We start from the raw sequence: 14,412 nt of genomic DNA on the forward strand, positions 1-14,412 counted from the left end.
GCTTCTCTGGGAGAAAGGATGCTGCCATGCAGGAAACTGAGTCCCATCAGCCATCTTTCAAAGTCTGCCTCCCTTGCTATGTGAGCCTGAAGAAAAAGCTTTCATTTTTCTTATCTTTAAAATGGAAATAAGAATGTATAAGATATATTCTTCCAGGCATGTTGAATTATATGATTTCTCCCAGATATCATTTGTCTCTCCCACTCTTTTATTTTCTCTTTTCTCTCCTTTTTTCCTGTGGCATTGAATTGCTATTCTTATGAAATTCTGATAAGTGAAGGCAAAAATGCCCCTGTGGGGTAAGTTCTATATACACTCCTTCTGACTTTACCATGATATGGCTCCTTGGAAATGCTGTGAGAGCCACATCTGTGGTTGTGGTTGGCTGTGTGGGACAGAGTAGGAGAGTGTGGTGGGACAGCTGATGCTGACACCTGCCCTGGCTCCACCCTGCGTGAAAGATTCTGCTGGAGTCTGGAACTAGAGAGTAATGCTGGTGTCATTACGTACCCACTGGTCCATGGCATAAAGCCCCCATATGATGTGGGTGTGTGCATACTGCAGAACTGGTAAATGGCAGTAGAGTCTGCTCTCAGGTCTGATGCTGAACTCTCAGGTTGACATGTTTGCTCTGCCTTGGCTGCCTGTAAATCTTTCCATTACTGAGGATAGCAATCTAGTCTCTGCTCTGACTTCTAGAGAGAAGTCTAGAAATGACAGAAATAGGCTGAGGAGACATTGAGAAGTCCTGAAGCTTCTCCCTTGTTCATTTAGATCAACCCAGGTCACTCCTGTTCTTTGAACTTCTTAGCTTGAGGCTTGTCTTTAACTCTTATATTTTTTTCACAATTTGTGCCAAAGTAAGGAGGATATCCCAAGTTAAATCTGTTCCTGGCCTTTCTGCTTGCCTTTAGCTTTTTCTGAAATCTTTTTCTCCTTTTTCAGTAAGGAAGCCATGTGGTTAATAGAAAGATTAATTGCCTCACTTTGTATACTGGGCTCAAATTCTGTCACAGGTGTGGATTTGGGCAGCCACTTAGAACCTCTCTGAGCTGCAGAATTTTTTTTCAACATTGTGACAATCTTTCTTTCATGATGTGGCAGGGTAAGAATTCCTGGGGTGTGTGCTTGGCACGGAGCAGGTGTTGTATTACAGAGCCTTCCTGCACTCCCTTCTCAGTACGCAAACCCTTGATGAGAGCAGACTGCACTCCATGGTAGCCATCTCTGTTTCCTCAAACAGCTAGCAACTTGCAGGGAGCTCTTATTTATTCTCTCTGGGGCCCGCCATGTACAGTCACTAGGTCAGCATTGTAATTATAATATGGAGAAAAAAAGATTTTCTGACACTATTTTAAGTCCCCACAAAACATGTTTTTTTCACTGGTGAAAAAATTTTGGCAAAACTGTTTCCCATTTAAAGCCTTCTCCAATAAGAAAACAGAGTCCTTGGTGCATACAGCCCAAAATCTTAAAATTGAACTGTTTACCTAGGTATGAGAGAGAATAGGCCCCAGATACTTTGTGGCCTCTGTTCTGAGGCTGGCCTCTGTAGAAGGTGTTCAGCTTGCTCTTGGATTGCTCTCAGGTCATCTCCTTCACTATGGCTGTGAGCTGCAGGGAGCCCACAAGACCCAAGGAGAACATGGCAGTGGAGCATCACATCTGTAGACTTGGGGATTAGCTGCACAGGATTCAGACTGGGAACTTTTTTTCCCCCAGCTTAATTTTTTACTCCCTCTGGTATTAGGGATTGAACCCACAGGTGGTCTACCACTGAGCCACTTTTTATTTTTTTGAGACAGGATCTCACGAAATTGCTGGGATGACCTCAGACTTGTGATCCTCCTGCCTCATCCTCCCAGGTAGCTGGGATTACAGACATGTGCCACCATGCCCAGCTGAGAAAGTGGTCTCCCCCACCCCAGGGGGCAGTTGAAGGTTGCAGACTGATGAAGAAATGTTTTTGAAACCCTGTTGTTTCAATTTTTTTTTTTAAGAGAGAATTTTTAAATATTTATTTATTTTTTTTTTAGTTTTCCACAGACACAACATCTTTGTTCGTATGTGGTGCTGAGGATCAAACCCGGGCCACACGCATGCCAGGCGAGCGCGCTACCGCTTGAGCCACATTCCCCAGCCCCCTGTTGTTTCAATTTTGGATGTTGCTTTTTCATGCTATTTCTTTTTTTCTTTCTTTTTTTTTTTTTTAAAGAGAGAGTGGGGGAGAGAGAGAGAGAGAATTTTTTTAATATTTATTTTTTTTTTTAGTTCTCGGCGGACACAACATCTTTGTTTGTGGTGCTGAGGATCGAACCCGGGCCGCATGCGTGTCAGGCGAGCGCGCTACCGCTTGAGCCACATCCCCAGCCCTTTTTCATGCTATTTCATTCCAATCCCTAGCAGTTGCCCAGTCATAGAGGATTTCTTTTTTCTTTTTTCCAGAACCATGCCAGGTGGAAGTAAGACTGCTGCTGGCCTACAACTCCAGTGCTCGAATTCCAAAATCCCCCTGGATGGAGGGTAGTGAGGTATCACCACAGGTGGAGACAAGCATCGAGGGCACCATCCCTTTCAGCAAACCTGTGAAAGTCTACATCATGCCCAAACCTGCACGGCGCTGAGTCACAAAAGGTCTTCACAGCCATGGTCCAGAAGGTCCTTCTTAAATGGCAGTGAGCCAGAAGCCTGGAGAACTCCACCTGGAATTGGCTTGTGGGCATGTGACCGTTACAGACTTACTTGGTATCACACAGAATAAATTATTATTTTTTCATTAAAATAACTGAAAACCTTCCAGTTTACCTTTCTTTTCCACCTTAATAAATTGAGAAAACACCAAACTGTTCTAGTTTGGCCATAGCGTCAACATTTATACCACATGCTGATGTGCTTGATTCTGAGGTGTGAAACACAGACAACCAATTTTCCAGCCACTTCCAAAGAACTATTTATTTAAGCCATAATCTTGTTTCTTAAAATGATAGTCTGTTTGCCAGGACCAATTCCAAAGCTGCTTTAACAGCTGTACTTTTTTACCACTGAAAGTTCCTGAAGGACCATAGACATCCATTATCTTACTGAGAGGCCTCCTCCCTAACTCAGTAGCTGGGCCAACAACTGAATAGCTGGAGAATGAATCATTTCATCCTAAGGGAAATTCTTGATCTTGCTTGACATTATCCTTAGAACCTCTTCCTTTAATAAAATAATATAGAAGAACCATATTTTAGAAGAAAAATCAGTATTGTGGGAAAGAGGGACCCAGCATAAGAAATAAAGTCATTTCCTGCCACAACTGTGATAAGTTGAAGCTGTCTGTGATTAATAGGTGCAGTTAAGATGGAATTACACAGTCAGTGCTACAGAGCTTAACTGTGTGGTGGGGACTGGGCTGTATGCTCTACCTATCATTTAATCTTTACAACCAATGAGGCTCAGAGATTTAAGTCACTGGTGGGAAAACTGCAGAATGTAGTCAATCTTATATTCATTTAAATCCAAGAAGATTCCAGAGACCTAAGATATCCTACCTCAGAAAATGCATGAGTGCTGTCATTTGAATGTGTCCCCCAAGGTTCATGTGTTGGAAACTTAAGCAGTATTGGGAGGGGCAATGAGGTCCTGAGGGTCTTGCCTCATAGGTGGATTAATGTCATCCTGAGAATGGCTTAGTTATCACAAGAACAGGTTTGATGTAAAAGCAAGTTTGGCTTCTTGCTCTCTTTCTTGCCCTTTTGCCGTGGAATGACGTAGCACAAAGACCCTCACCAGATGCTACTGCCATGCTTTTGGAATTTGCAGCCTCCAGAACTGTGAGCCAAATAAATTTCTACTCATTATAAAGTACCCACTCTTGGATATCAGTTACAGCAGTAGAAAATGGAGTAAGACAGTGGCAAAAAAGCCTTAAAGTCTTCAGTTTTCTCATCTGTAAAACAGAAGTAATTATATATCAAGGAAGTCTTGATTATATTTGGTGCTTAGAAAGCTCAGAAAAATAATAGCAAAATTATACAGTTACTTGGAGGTGAAGCTGGAATTTAAATTCAAATTTGTTATACAAGTTTTTTGATACACTACTGTGTGCCTAACCTTTTACAAAAATTAACTTAATTAACCCTCACAAACCCCTTATGAAGTAAGTCTGCCATCTTCACTCAAAAATAAGGCAATTGAAGTTCAAAAAAATTAACTAAGTTTCCTAGTCATGCAATTAATTAGTGACAGATTTGGGACTTGAACCCAGGCAGGCAGTCTGGCTCCAGGAGGTCATAACTGCTCTAGAAGGAGAAAGGGAAATCTCCAGGGGGTGGACTTTTATACTGTGCTCACCTGTTTTATACATCTCAAGGGTGTCACAACAGATTCTCAGGTCAACACAGCAGGATGCGCCCAGAAAGAGGTATCTGCCATGGAGATAAAATGAAGCTCAAAGCCGGCTGAGTTGTACTGAGGCCCTGACCTGATGGCAGTTGTTAGTTAGAGCATAGACAAAAACATTAAGATTCAATGCTGCTGACTGAGCACATCATGCTGTAACTGTTGTAAGCCTTCTAAAAGAAGAATATGCTAACTGCTTTTCAGATACAATACCTCCCTTATAAAAATCTTTTCAAAGACAGGCATGGTCATGCATACCTGTAGTCCCAGCAACTCAAGAGGCTGAGGCAGGAAGATTGTAAGTTTTAGGCTAGCCTGGGCAACTTAATGAGACCCTCTCTCAAAATGAAAAATAAAATCCAAAATGTAGTGATTTTTCTGCCAAAAGTGGATATACGTTAAGGAGCAGGTTCTGGTTTAGTTTATCAGAAGAAAATTTTTGAGCTGTGAGAATTGAACAGGGTGTACTAGGAGCTATGGAATTCACCATGCTGGCTGGGTTTGGACAGACTTGAGCAAGGTCCTGACAAGTCTGTTGCTGAGGAATTCAGTTTTTGAGGGGGTGGGCTTAACCTTTTAAACTTCTTATACCTAAGAATCTCAGGTGCAGTGAAAATGAGAATTTTTATTTTACTGCATCTCATTCCACATTTTTTAACTGAATATCTTCTAAAGGCCTAGAAAGGAGCATAAACAGACCTCCAGTGTGAAATCTTAATTTATAAGTGAACATGAGAGACTGAGCTAGAGTGGTAAAGCCAAGGCTGGAACTTAGGCCTCCTGATTCTAATGTGATTTAAAAAAAAAAAAAAATTATAGTATTAGATGGACAGTATGCCTTTATTTAATTAATTAATTTATTTATTTATTTAATGTGGCGCTAAAGATGGAACCCAGTGTGTCACACATGCTAGGCAAGTGCTCTGCCACTGAGCCCCAGCCCCAGCCTCTCTAATGTGGATTTTTGTAACAGAAGTCTACTGTTTCTAGTAAGTAGTCTAGCTCATCCAGCAGTCAGAGCACTGGATTCCAATGGACTCCATCCTCATCCCTTACACGAGCGGACATCATATCTTTTAGATTCTGCTTGCTTAAATGTTTCTGGACTCAAACCTCTTCTCTCTCTTTTTTCTCCAGTACTGGGGATTAAACACAGGGCCATTCTATCACTGAGCTACAACCTCAGGCCTGGTTATTTTTTATTTTGAGATAGACTCTCATTAAATTGCTCAGGCTGGCCTTGAACTTGTGATCCTCCTGCCTCAGCCTCCCAAGTTGATGGGATTATAGGTGTGTGCCACTGTGCCTGGCTCAGTCTTCATCTCATTATAAAATCACTGTTGCTATCCTGATGCAGCCACCATCATTTCTCAACTATGACATTGGCCTTCCAATGGTCTTCTTGCTTCAATCTTGCTCACTTCAGTCTATCTTTCACATAGCTATCAGAGTAAAAAAAAAAAAAAAGAGTTTTCTTTTTTTGTGGTGCTAGGGATTGAACCCAGGGCCTTGTGCATGCGAGGCAAGCACTTTACCAACTGAGCTATATTCCCATCCCCAGAGTAAAATTTTTTAAAGCCCTGATCTGATCACACCATTATCCTGCTTAAGTCCCTTTAAGTATGTCTCTACTGGTCCCAGGATAAAATCTAAGGCTGTCCATGCCTCTCTGCTTGTCTCCAGACTCATACACCCTGTCCCAGACTTTCTCTGTACCCCTCTAGGTGAACAGGTACCTACAGCTGTTCCCAAAGCTCCCCATGGTCTCACTCCCTTTTAGACCTTTAGATCTACTGAAACTTGGAATGTGCTCTTCAATTGGTCACCTCTAGTTCCTTTCCTCCAATTCCTCAGGACTGGGCCTCATTGTAGAACATATCTGACTTCTGTTGTCTCTTTGTTCTCACAGCCTCCTATACATTGTTCAAGCCAGGTATTTGTCATTATGTTGCAGGTTCACAAATGCAAACTCCTAAAGAAGGTGGACAGGAAAAGTAAAGGAATCCAGCGATCTAGAGGAAGATCTTGGCAACTGAAAATCAGAGAAGACATTCTCTGTCAGAAGCAGGCAGTTGTTGTTCCATCATACTCAATATTTATTTATTGGTATTGGGGATTGAGCTCAGGGGCACTTTATCATTGAGCTACACATCCCCAACCTTTTTTATTTTGAGACAGGGTCTCACTAAAGTTGCTGAGGGTCTCACTAAATTGCTGAGGCTGGCTTTGAACATGCAATCCTCCTGCCTCAGCCTCCTGAGTCACTGGGATTACAGGTATGCACCACCATGCCTACCTCCACTCAATGTTAATCTGTAAATGTGGGCCTAGTGGTACTACATCTTTCAGTTTTTCCAGAAAAGCCACCCTGCATTTTTAAAAAATATCTTAGTTGTTGATGGACACAAGATCTTTATTTTTTTAATATTTATTTTTTAGTTTTAAGTGGGCACAATATCTTTATTTTACATTTATGTGGTGCTAAGGATCGAACTTAGTGCCTCAAGCATGCCAGGTGAGCACTCCACCACAACCTCAGCCCCAAGATCTTTGTTTTATTTTATGTGGTGCTGGGGTTCCAACCCTGGGTCTCACACATGAGAGGCAAGCGCTCTACCACCGAAGGACAACCCCAGCCCACCACCCTGCATTTTTGTGTAAAAATAATTTAAAAATCTTGTAACTAAATGTTAAAATTATTGAGACACAGCATGTCTCCAGGCAAATTTATGCCAGTTTGCACCTTCTATGTCATCACTGTATATTTACATATCTCTTTCTTCCAACTAATCTGTGAATACCTAGATAATAAGAATGTTTGAGGGGCTGGGGTTGTGGCTCAGCAGTAGAGCACTCACCTAGCATGTGCAAGGCCCTGCTCGATCCTCAGCACCACATAAAAATAAATAAATAAAAACAAAGGTATTAAAAAATAATAATTTCCATTAAAAAAAAAAGGATGTTTGAGTTGTTGGATCCCTAGCACAACTCCTGGCACACACCAGGCAAGGAAAGAATGAATGAGCATGTGAATCCAGAGCAAACGTAGTACCGTGGCATGCCTATAGAAACAAGCCCTGAAATTCAGATTTCTGAAAGATCTTTATATTTGGCTTTCACATGATTGAATTGAACAAAGATACACACACTGCACTTGGTAGATTTCTTGTCTTAGAAACTACTCAGGCTGGAAGAAATTATGTGGACAGACTGAGGGCTGTGCTGCCTACAAATAGAACCAAAGGATTTAATGATTAGTACATGGGACTAAATACGGTGTCATGGGAAAAAAAAGTTTCTCTCCAGGCTCTATATTTCCAGCACTGATCATATGGACCAGATTTGAAGGTATAGACTATTTTTTAGCAGGTTTTATACACAGTTTAATAACCTCACTGCCAGAAACTTGTAAGAAGTCTGTACTAATTTCTCTTTAGTGTAGAAACAACTCAGAATGATTACACCCACACCTAGCAAACATTCCTCCTAGCTGTCTCTATGAGCCAAGGGAACGGATCTAGAGAGATCCTGTCAACTGACAAATGCAGAAAGAGCTGCAGAAATGTCACTAAGCAGAACCTCTACTAGATTCTATGCTAGGCTTAAGAGGTGCTCTTGGGGACCTCTTGGGATCTCACAAATGTATGCTAGAAAGAGATAACCATGGCCCTGCCAGTTACGTGCTGGTTGAAGTTGGAAAAATACCTTCACTTTCCATTCTGATTGCCTTAGTACCTTTTCTTGCCAAGCTGCATATGTTAAGCTGCTCTCCAGTCTATGTTGGCTCTCAGTCCAATGCCTAACTGGGCCAACCAGGCAGCAGGATCAGTCTTCTTGAGTTGTTGCTTCAACAAACAACTAAGTTTGAGTGATTTTATTTAGTTATGGCTGTGATAAATACCATAATTAGTAAATATCTGGTTATAACAGCCACTGTTGATTTTCAGTGAATTAAACATGTCATTAACACTCAGCTTGTCATCTACTTGGTGATATCTTCCCTAATTTTTTTACATTCTAATAGGATAAGTCTTTCCATTGTGCCATCAGTAGACCTTGTAACTACTATTAATATTAATACACTGTATTACTATTGTCAGTTTGTTTCTGCTATAAAAATCCTGAGGTCAAGTACTAAAAGTTATATACTCTTGTACCTCCAGGGTCCAGCAACAACTGGTTCTAAGAAAATTAGTAACAGACTCATTAAATGGGCACAAACGAATTACTGAATAAATATGAGAAGTTCCTTTGAGCTCCAACATTCTATGAATCTATAAAATAATGTTATATTAAAAACCATAAAATGAGCCAGGGACAGTGGTGAATGCCTGTAATCCCAGTAGCTCGGGAGGCTGAGACAGGAGGATCACAAGTTCAAAATCAGCCTTAGCAAAAGCAAGATGCTAAGCAACTCAGTGTGACCCCGTCTCTAAATAAAATATAAAAAGGTCTGAGGATGCAGCTCAATGATAAAGCACTTCTGGGTTCAATTCTCAGTATAAAAAAAAAATTGTTTTTAAAGGGCTGGGAATGTAGCTCAGTAGTAAAATACCTCTGGATTCAGTCCCTAGTACTAAAAATATTAGTCATGTTGATGGATAAACATTCCAAAGTGTCAACTGCAATGTGATTTTAATGCATTTTCTTCAGCCTTCAAGGATAGCCTTTATTTTTGTCTGAAGTTTCTCATACTTCCAGCCTAATACTCCATTATTAAACTTCAGTAAATATCTGTCTCTTCTTATTTTTAGCAACTCCAAGGACAGGGACCTTGCCTTAATCATTCAGGTATCTACCCTAAGAGTCTGGCATAGGACTTGGTGTGAACAAATGTTCAAAAATGCATGGGGAAGGCTTGTGTGGAGAATGATCAGTGGGACAGTCACAAGCAAGATTATTTAGTGATTTATTCTCCTCTTAAGGCTACATTAGCAGGTGGAATGGAAGACACCTCCCACTCTGATGCCTTGGGCAACCAAAGCATTATACTCCTTCACTGCCTGCTCTGTCTGGAGGACCCGCACATCAATGCCTTGTTTCTTGAGGTACTCCACAGTGGATGGAGGCACCTAGGAAGAGGAAAAGAGATGAGTAAGTAGGGGGGAAAGGCCCTCCAGAGCTTCCTTTCCTGACTTAAGGCAAGTGTACTTTACAGAGTTAGACAGTAACATCTGTCACTCCTCAGTCACCCAGTATGTCACCAGTCCAACATTTGACAGTAAGCCCTGATGAGTCAAAAGGCCTCAGAAGGGGTGAAACTCAGGTGGATGTGTGTTAACATGCATGAAGCTCTGGGCTCAATTCTTAGCACCTTGCCCCTAAAAGGCCTCTGAGAAGTTAACAAAAGCATCCTAATAGCCATGCATAAAGCTCAAGTGAAATGGAAATGGGAAGAGCATGGATTTTGTAGTCATCCTTGGATTTAAATCCTTATAAGCAGATTCACCTTGGGTAAGTGAATTAAATTCTTTGAGCCTTTGTTTCCATGTCTGTAAATTCAGGATAATACCTAACTAGCTCAGAGGGTTATTAACTGAGCTACTGTATGAAAAATGTCTAGCATGGTACAGAACCAAAATTGTGTAAATTTTAGAAGTTTGAGTTGGTTCAACCTAAGTCTAAATTCTGTCACATACTAACTAAAAGACCTTCAACCAGCTATTTAAAGTGTCTCAGTCCCAATTCCTGCCCTGTTAAATATGGATAACAATGCTTACACCACAGCAAGTATGTAAAGACAGCATTAACTAATGCATGTGCTGTGCTGTTCAATGTCTTCTCAGAGGAAAGGCCTTTCTCAACACCCATATGCAGCCCCTCCCCCCCATATTAAGTCACCATTTTGTACATGGCACTTAGCATCTGAAATTATCTAGTTTTTTATTATCCACAGGGGGATGAAACTTGTTTGTTTCATTTATCTCATTGTCCTCAGTGACTATAGGTGTCTGACCTATAGAAAATACTTAATACATATTTGTAAATGAATTTATATGGAAGATATTCTCAGTAGTGGTAGCCTTTATTGTATTGTATTATCTTAACTCTGGCTTGTCTTGAATTTTTTTATTTTTTAGTTATAGATAGACATAATACTTGTAATATATAATTATATTACATATTTTATATATTTTATAATTATTAATACTCTATACTTATGTGGAAGGTTATCTATAAGGTAATAATGGGGGAAAGTCACAGAACAACACATACGGTGTGATCCTGATTTCTGTAATATGGTTGTAAGGTACATACATATATATCTATATATATAAGAATGTATGTATTTTCATTTTCATATAGATAACATCAGTGCAGTATCACCAAATGTAGAGATGGGGGAGGGAAGACCTTTTTACCTTTTACTTCTATATTTCTGCATTGAACCTTGAATATTTTGCAATATTCTTTAGTTCTTTATTCAATATTCATTCATTCTTTCTTTCTTTTTTTTTTGGTACTAGGATAGAACCAGGGGTGCTTAACTACTGAGCCACATCCCCAGCTCATTTTATATTTATTTTGAGACAGGTTCTCACTAAGTTGCTTAGGACCTCACTAAGTTGCTGAGGCTGGCTTTGAACTTGTGATCCTCCTGCCTCATCCTCCCGAGTTGCTAGGATTGCTGGTGTGTTCCACCATGCCCAGCTAGCATTTCTATTTCTGTAAGCAAAATAAAAAATGAATATTTTTTTCTGAAAGGGGGAAAATAATAATGTGAATGTGTCCAGGAAAAGAGAAAGCACCATAAAGTGTACTCTAAAAATGTAAAACAGTATTAAAATCTAAAGGATAAAATACAGTTGTGTGCTTCATAATGACTTTTCATTAAATAATGGATGGCATACATGATGGTGGTCCCATAAAATTATAGCATCCAGTGATGCTGTAGCCCTTTTTGCGTAAATACATGGTATGATGCTTAGAGAAAAACAAAATCACCTAAGAATGCACTGCCAAGAATATACCCCTGTCATTAAGCAACAAATAACTGTACTGATAATTGTAGAACTTTAGGAATTCTGGGGTAGAGATAGATGAAACTACAGAATCTCAGGGTTAGATAGATTTATAGAGTCCAATCCTGATGAAATAGAATTGTGTATACAGTCTTTACTCATCCACCAGCTCAACAAAATGACAGTGTATGAAATATAGAGATGAACTCTAAAGAAGAACATATCTGTAAGGTAAAGACCCAAGAAATCACCAGCTGTCTTCAGGAATGCTGTGCACACCAATACCTACCTTCAAGGCCTCACTCATTCCTCGGCCAATCACAAGGGCCTGTACACCTTTCTCGGCAACTTCCTTTACATCTGCAGGCTGCACACCAGGAGAATGCTGGATATGGAAAGAAAATGCAGAAAGGTACCAATCTTACTTCACAGTAGGTATTTTTAAGGGATTTGTTCATTCAAGAAATGTTTACTAGCCAGGCATAGTGGCACATGCTTGTAATCTCAGCAATTCAGAAGTATAAGGTAGAAGGCTTGCAAGTTTGAGAATAACCTGGGCACTTAGTAAGACCCTTTCTCAACATAAAATTTAAAAAAGGTCTGGGGATTTAGCTTAGCTAGCTGTAGAGCACTAGCCTCACATGTGCAAGGCCCTAGGTTCAATCCCCAGTAATATAAAAAACAAACAAAAAGAACCATTTACTGAGGTTTATTCTCTGCTAAGCATAGTTTAGGTTCCTGGGAGTAACAGAGAAGATACAGTGCTATTCGTAAGGAGCTCCAGGTTTAATGAAAAATGAAGAAGAGTAAAAAGAAATTTCAATAGTTTTACAAGCACTATAAGGAAGTGAATTTAGGGTATTGAGAGACATAGAACATTTAATTCAGACCTGGGAGACTGGCATTAAAGAATAGGTGATCATGGAAAATATTCCAGAGGAGGTGACCTTTAAGATAAGACCTAGAGGGGTTGAGGCTCTATAGCTCAGTGACAGAGCACTTGCCTAGCACGTGTGAGGCTCTGGATTCAATCCTCAGCACACATAAAAATAAATAAATAAAATAAGGTCTTGTGTCCATCTACAACTAAAAACTATATATTAAAATAAAACTTAGGAAAAAAGATAAGACCTAGAATACAAGCAAATTATTCAAGTTAGGGGCTGAGCTGTGACTCAGTGGCAGAGCACTTGCCTAGCACATGTGAGGCACTGGGTTCAATCCTCAGCACCACATACAAAAATAAGTAAATAAAATAAAGGCATGCTGTCCCTCTACAACTACAAATTTTAAAAAAAAATTATTCAAGTTAAAGGAAATCAGGAAAACAAGGCATCCCAAGTACAGATAATCACACGTACAAAGGCTCAGAGCAAGGAAAAAAACTAAGGAACCTCAGGTAATTCCATGACTCAAATGTAGCATTTTAGGTATGGTAGAAGAAAGCATCATAAACCATGTTAGAATTTGGGCTTTAGAAAAAATTTATAACAACCTCCACATTTTGCTTTTTCCGAGCGCCTTCCCCACTGAAGTCCAGGAAATTTCTGTTTATCCTTTAAAACCTATTACTCTAGAAGGTTTTCCCAGTTTTTAACAAAGATGAATCTGGCATTAAATAATAATAGTTTCTTTTGAGAGAGAGTGTGTATGTGTGGTGGGTGTGTGGGTGGTGCTGGGGATTGAACCCAGGGCCTTGCACATGGTAGTCAAGCACTCTACGACTGAGCTACATATCCACCCTGCTTTGTTTTATTTTCAGACAGGGTCTAAGTTGCAGAGGCTGGCCCAGAACTTGGATCCTCCTGCCTTATCCTTCTGAATAACTAAGATTAAAGGCAGGCCCCATATAACCAGGAGCAATGTAATTTTTTTTTTCCAGGACTGAGGACCGAACCCAGGGGTACTCTACCACTGTGCTACATCCCCAGTCCTTTCTTATTTTTTTATTTCGAAAGAGGGTCTCACTAAATTTCCCAGGCTGGTCTCAAACTTAGGATCCTTCTGCCTTAGCCTCTTGAGTAGCTGGGGTCACAAGCATATACCACCATGCCCAGCTCAATAAAAACTTTTTAAAAAATAAGTAGGTATGTAACTCAATCATAGAGTGCTTGCCTAGTACGCATAGGATCTAAGTTGAATAATCAGTACTAAAAAAAAAAAAAAGTAAATGTAGTTCATCATAGAATAAAGAAGAAAATGCATAGAATTCCAGGTGTAGCTCAGTGGTAGGGCAAGTCCATCACTCCAGAGAAAAAGATTTAAAAAAAAAAAAGGGAAAAACACATAATCATCTCAATTTATTCAGAAAAAGCATTTGTCAAAGTTCATCATCTATTTATGATCTATTTTACAAACTCCCAGCAAATTGAAGAAGGATACTTTTCTCCTTATGATAAAGGCCTACAAAGAAAAAAAACATAGCTAAACATCCAATATAGTATTGAAGTATTAAACCTTTTCCCTGAATATTGGACACAATTAGAATTTATTTCCTTATTATCTCTTGAACCTGTTCATTCTCCTCCCTATCCACTATCATTATCCTGTTCTAAGCTGTGTTGTTTAGATTATTGTAGTAAGTTTCAACTTTGATTTATATAAAACTACTCTAGCCCTTTTCAATTATCCATTATTTAAACTATAGTGGGAGTGATCTTTTCAAAACACAAATCCATTCATGTCACCCTGAGCTTAAATAGCATTTGGTAGCCTCTTCTTACCTTCAAAATAAATGCTAAACTCCTTAATTGGCCTGTAAATTCCTAGCTCTCTAGCCTCACCATATATGTACTTTCTTTATTCTCTGTATTTTAATCACTCTGGCCTTTCTATCAGTTCTTCAATCATAGCATATTCTCCCTCACCACTGTTTTAAAAAAAGAAAAGGCAGGGGCTGAGTTTGTGGCTCAGCAGTAGAGCACTTGCCTAGCATGTGCGAGACATTGGGTTTGATCCTCAGCACCATATAAGAATAAATAAAAATAAAGGTATCATAGGTATCGTGTCCAACTACAACTTTATATATATATATATATATATATATATATATATATACACACACATA

General features: G+C 39.6%; 2 protein-coding genes across 3 annotated transcripts in view; one reads left to right on the forward strand and one right to left on the reverse strand.

Annotated features, from left to right (window-relative positions):
• Ints4 (integrator complex subunit 4) overlaps positions 1 to 2,795 on the forward strand; it is a 102,981-nt gene extending 100,186 nt beyond the window's left edge. For both annotated transcript variants that reach the window (XM_015477371.2, XM_015477372.2), the window contains one exon: positions 2,446 to 2,795. In XM_015477371.2, coding sequence (XP_015332857.1) covers positions 2,446 to 2,624 — 179 coding nt within the window. In that variant the 3' untranslated portion in view covers positions 2,625 to 2,795. The remainder of the gene's footprint in view (positions 1 to 2,445) is intronic.
• Positions 2,796 to 9,275: 6,480 nt separating this feature from the next.
• The window catches only part of Aamdc (adipogenesis associated Mth938 domain containing), a 19,407-nt gene continuing 14,270 nt past the window's right edge, over positions 9,276 to 14,412 (reverse strand). Inside the window, exons 2-3 of the mRNA XM_048787877.1 lie at positions 11,635 to 11,765; positions 9,276 to 9,455 (exon numbers count right to left, since the gene is read on the reverse strand). Coding sequence (XP_048643834.1) covers positions 9,315 to 9,455; positions 11,635 to 11,765 — 272 coding nt within the window. The 3' untranslated portion in view covers positions 9,276 to 9,314. The remainder of the gene's footprint in view (positions 9,456 to 11,634; positions 11,766 to 14,412) is intronic.

The sequence above is a fragment of the Marmota marmota genome, unplaced genomic scaffold (genome assembly GCF_001458135.2).
Source record: "Marmota marmota marmota unplaced genomic scaffold, marMar, whole genome shotgun sequence".
Lineage (NCBI taxonomy): Eukaryota > Metazoa > Chordata > Mammalia > Rodentia > Sciuridae > Marmota > Marmota marmota.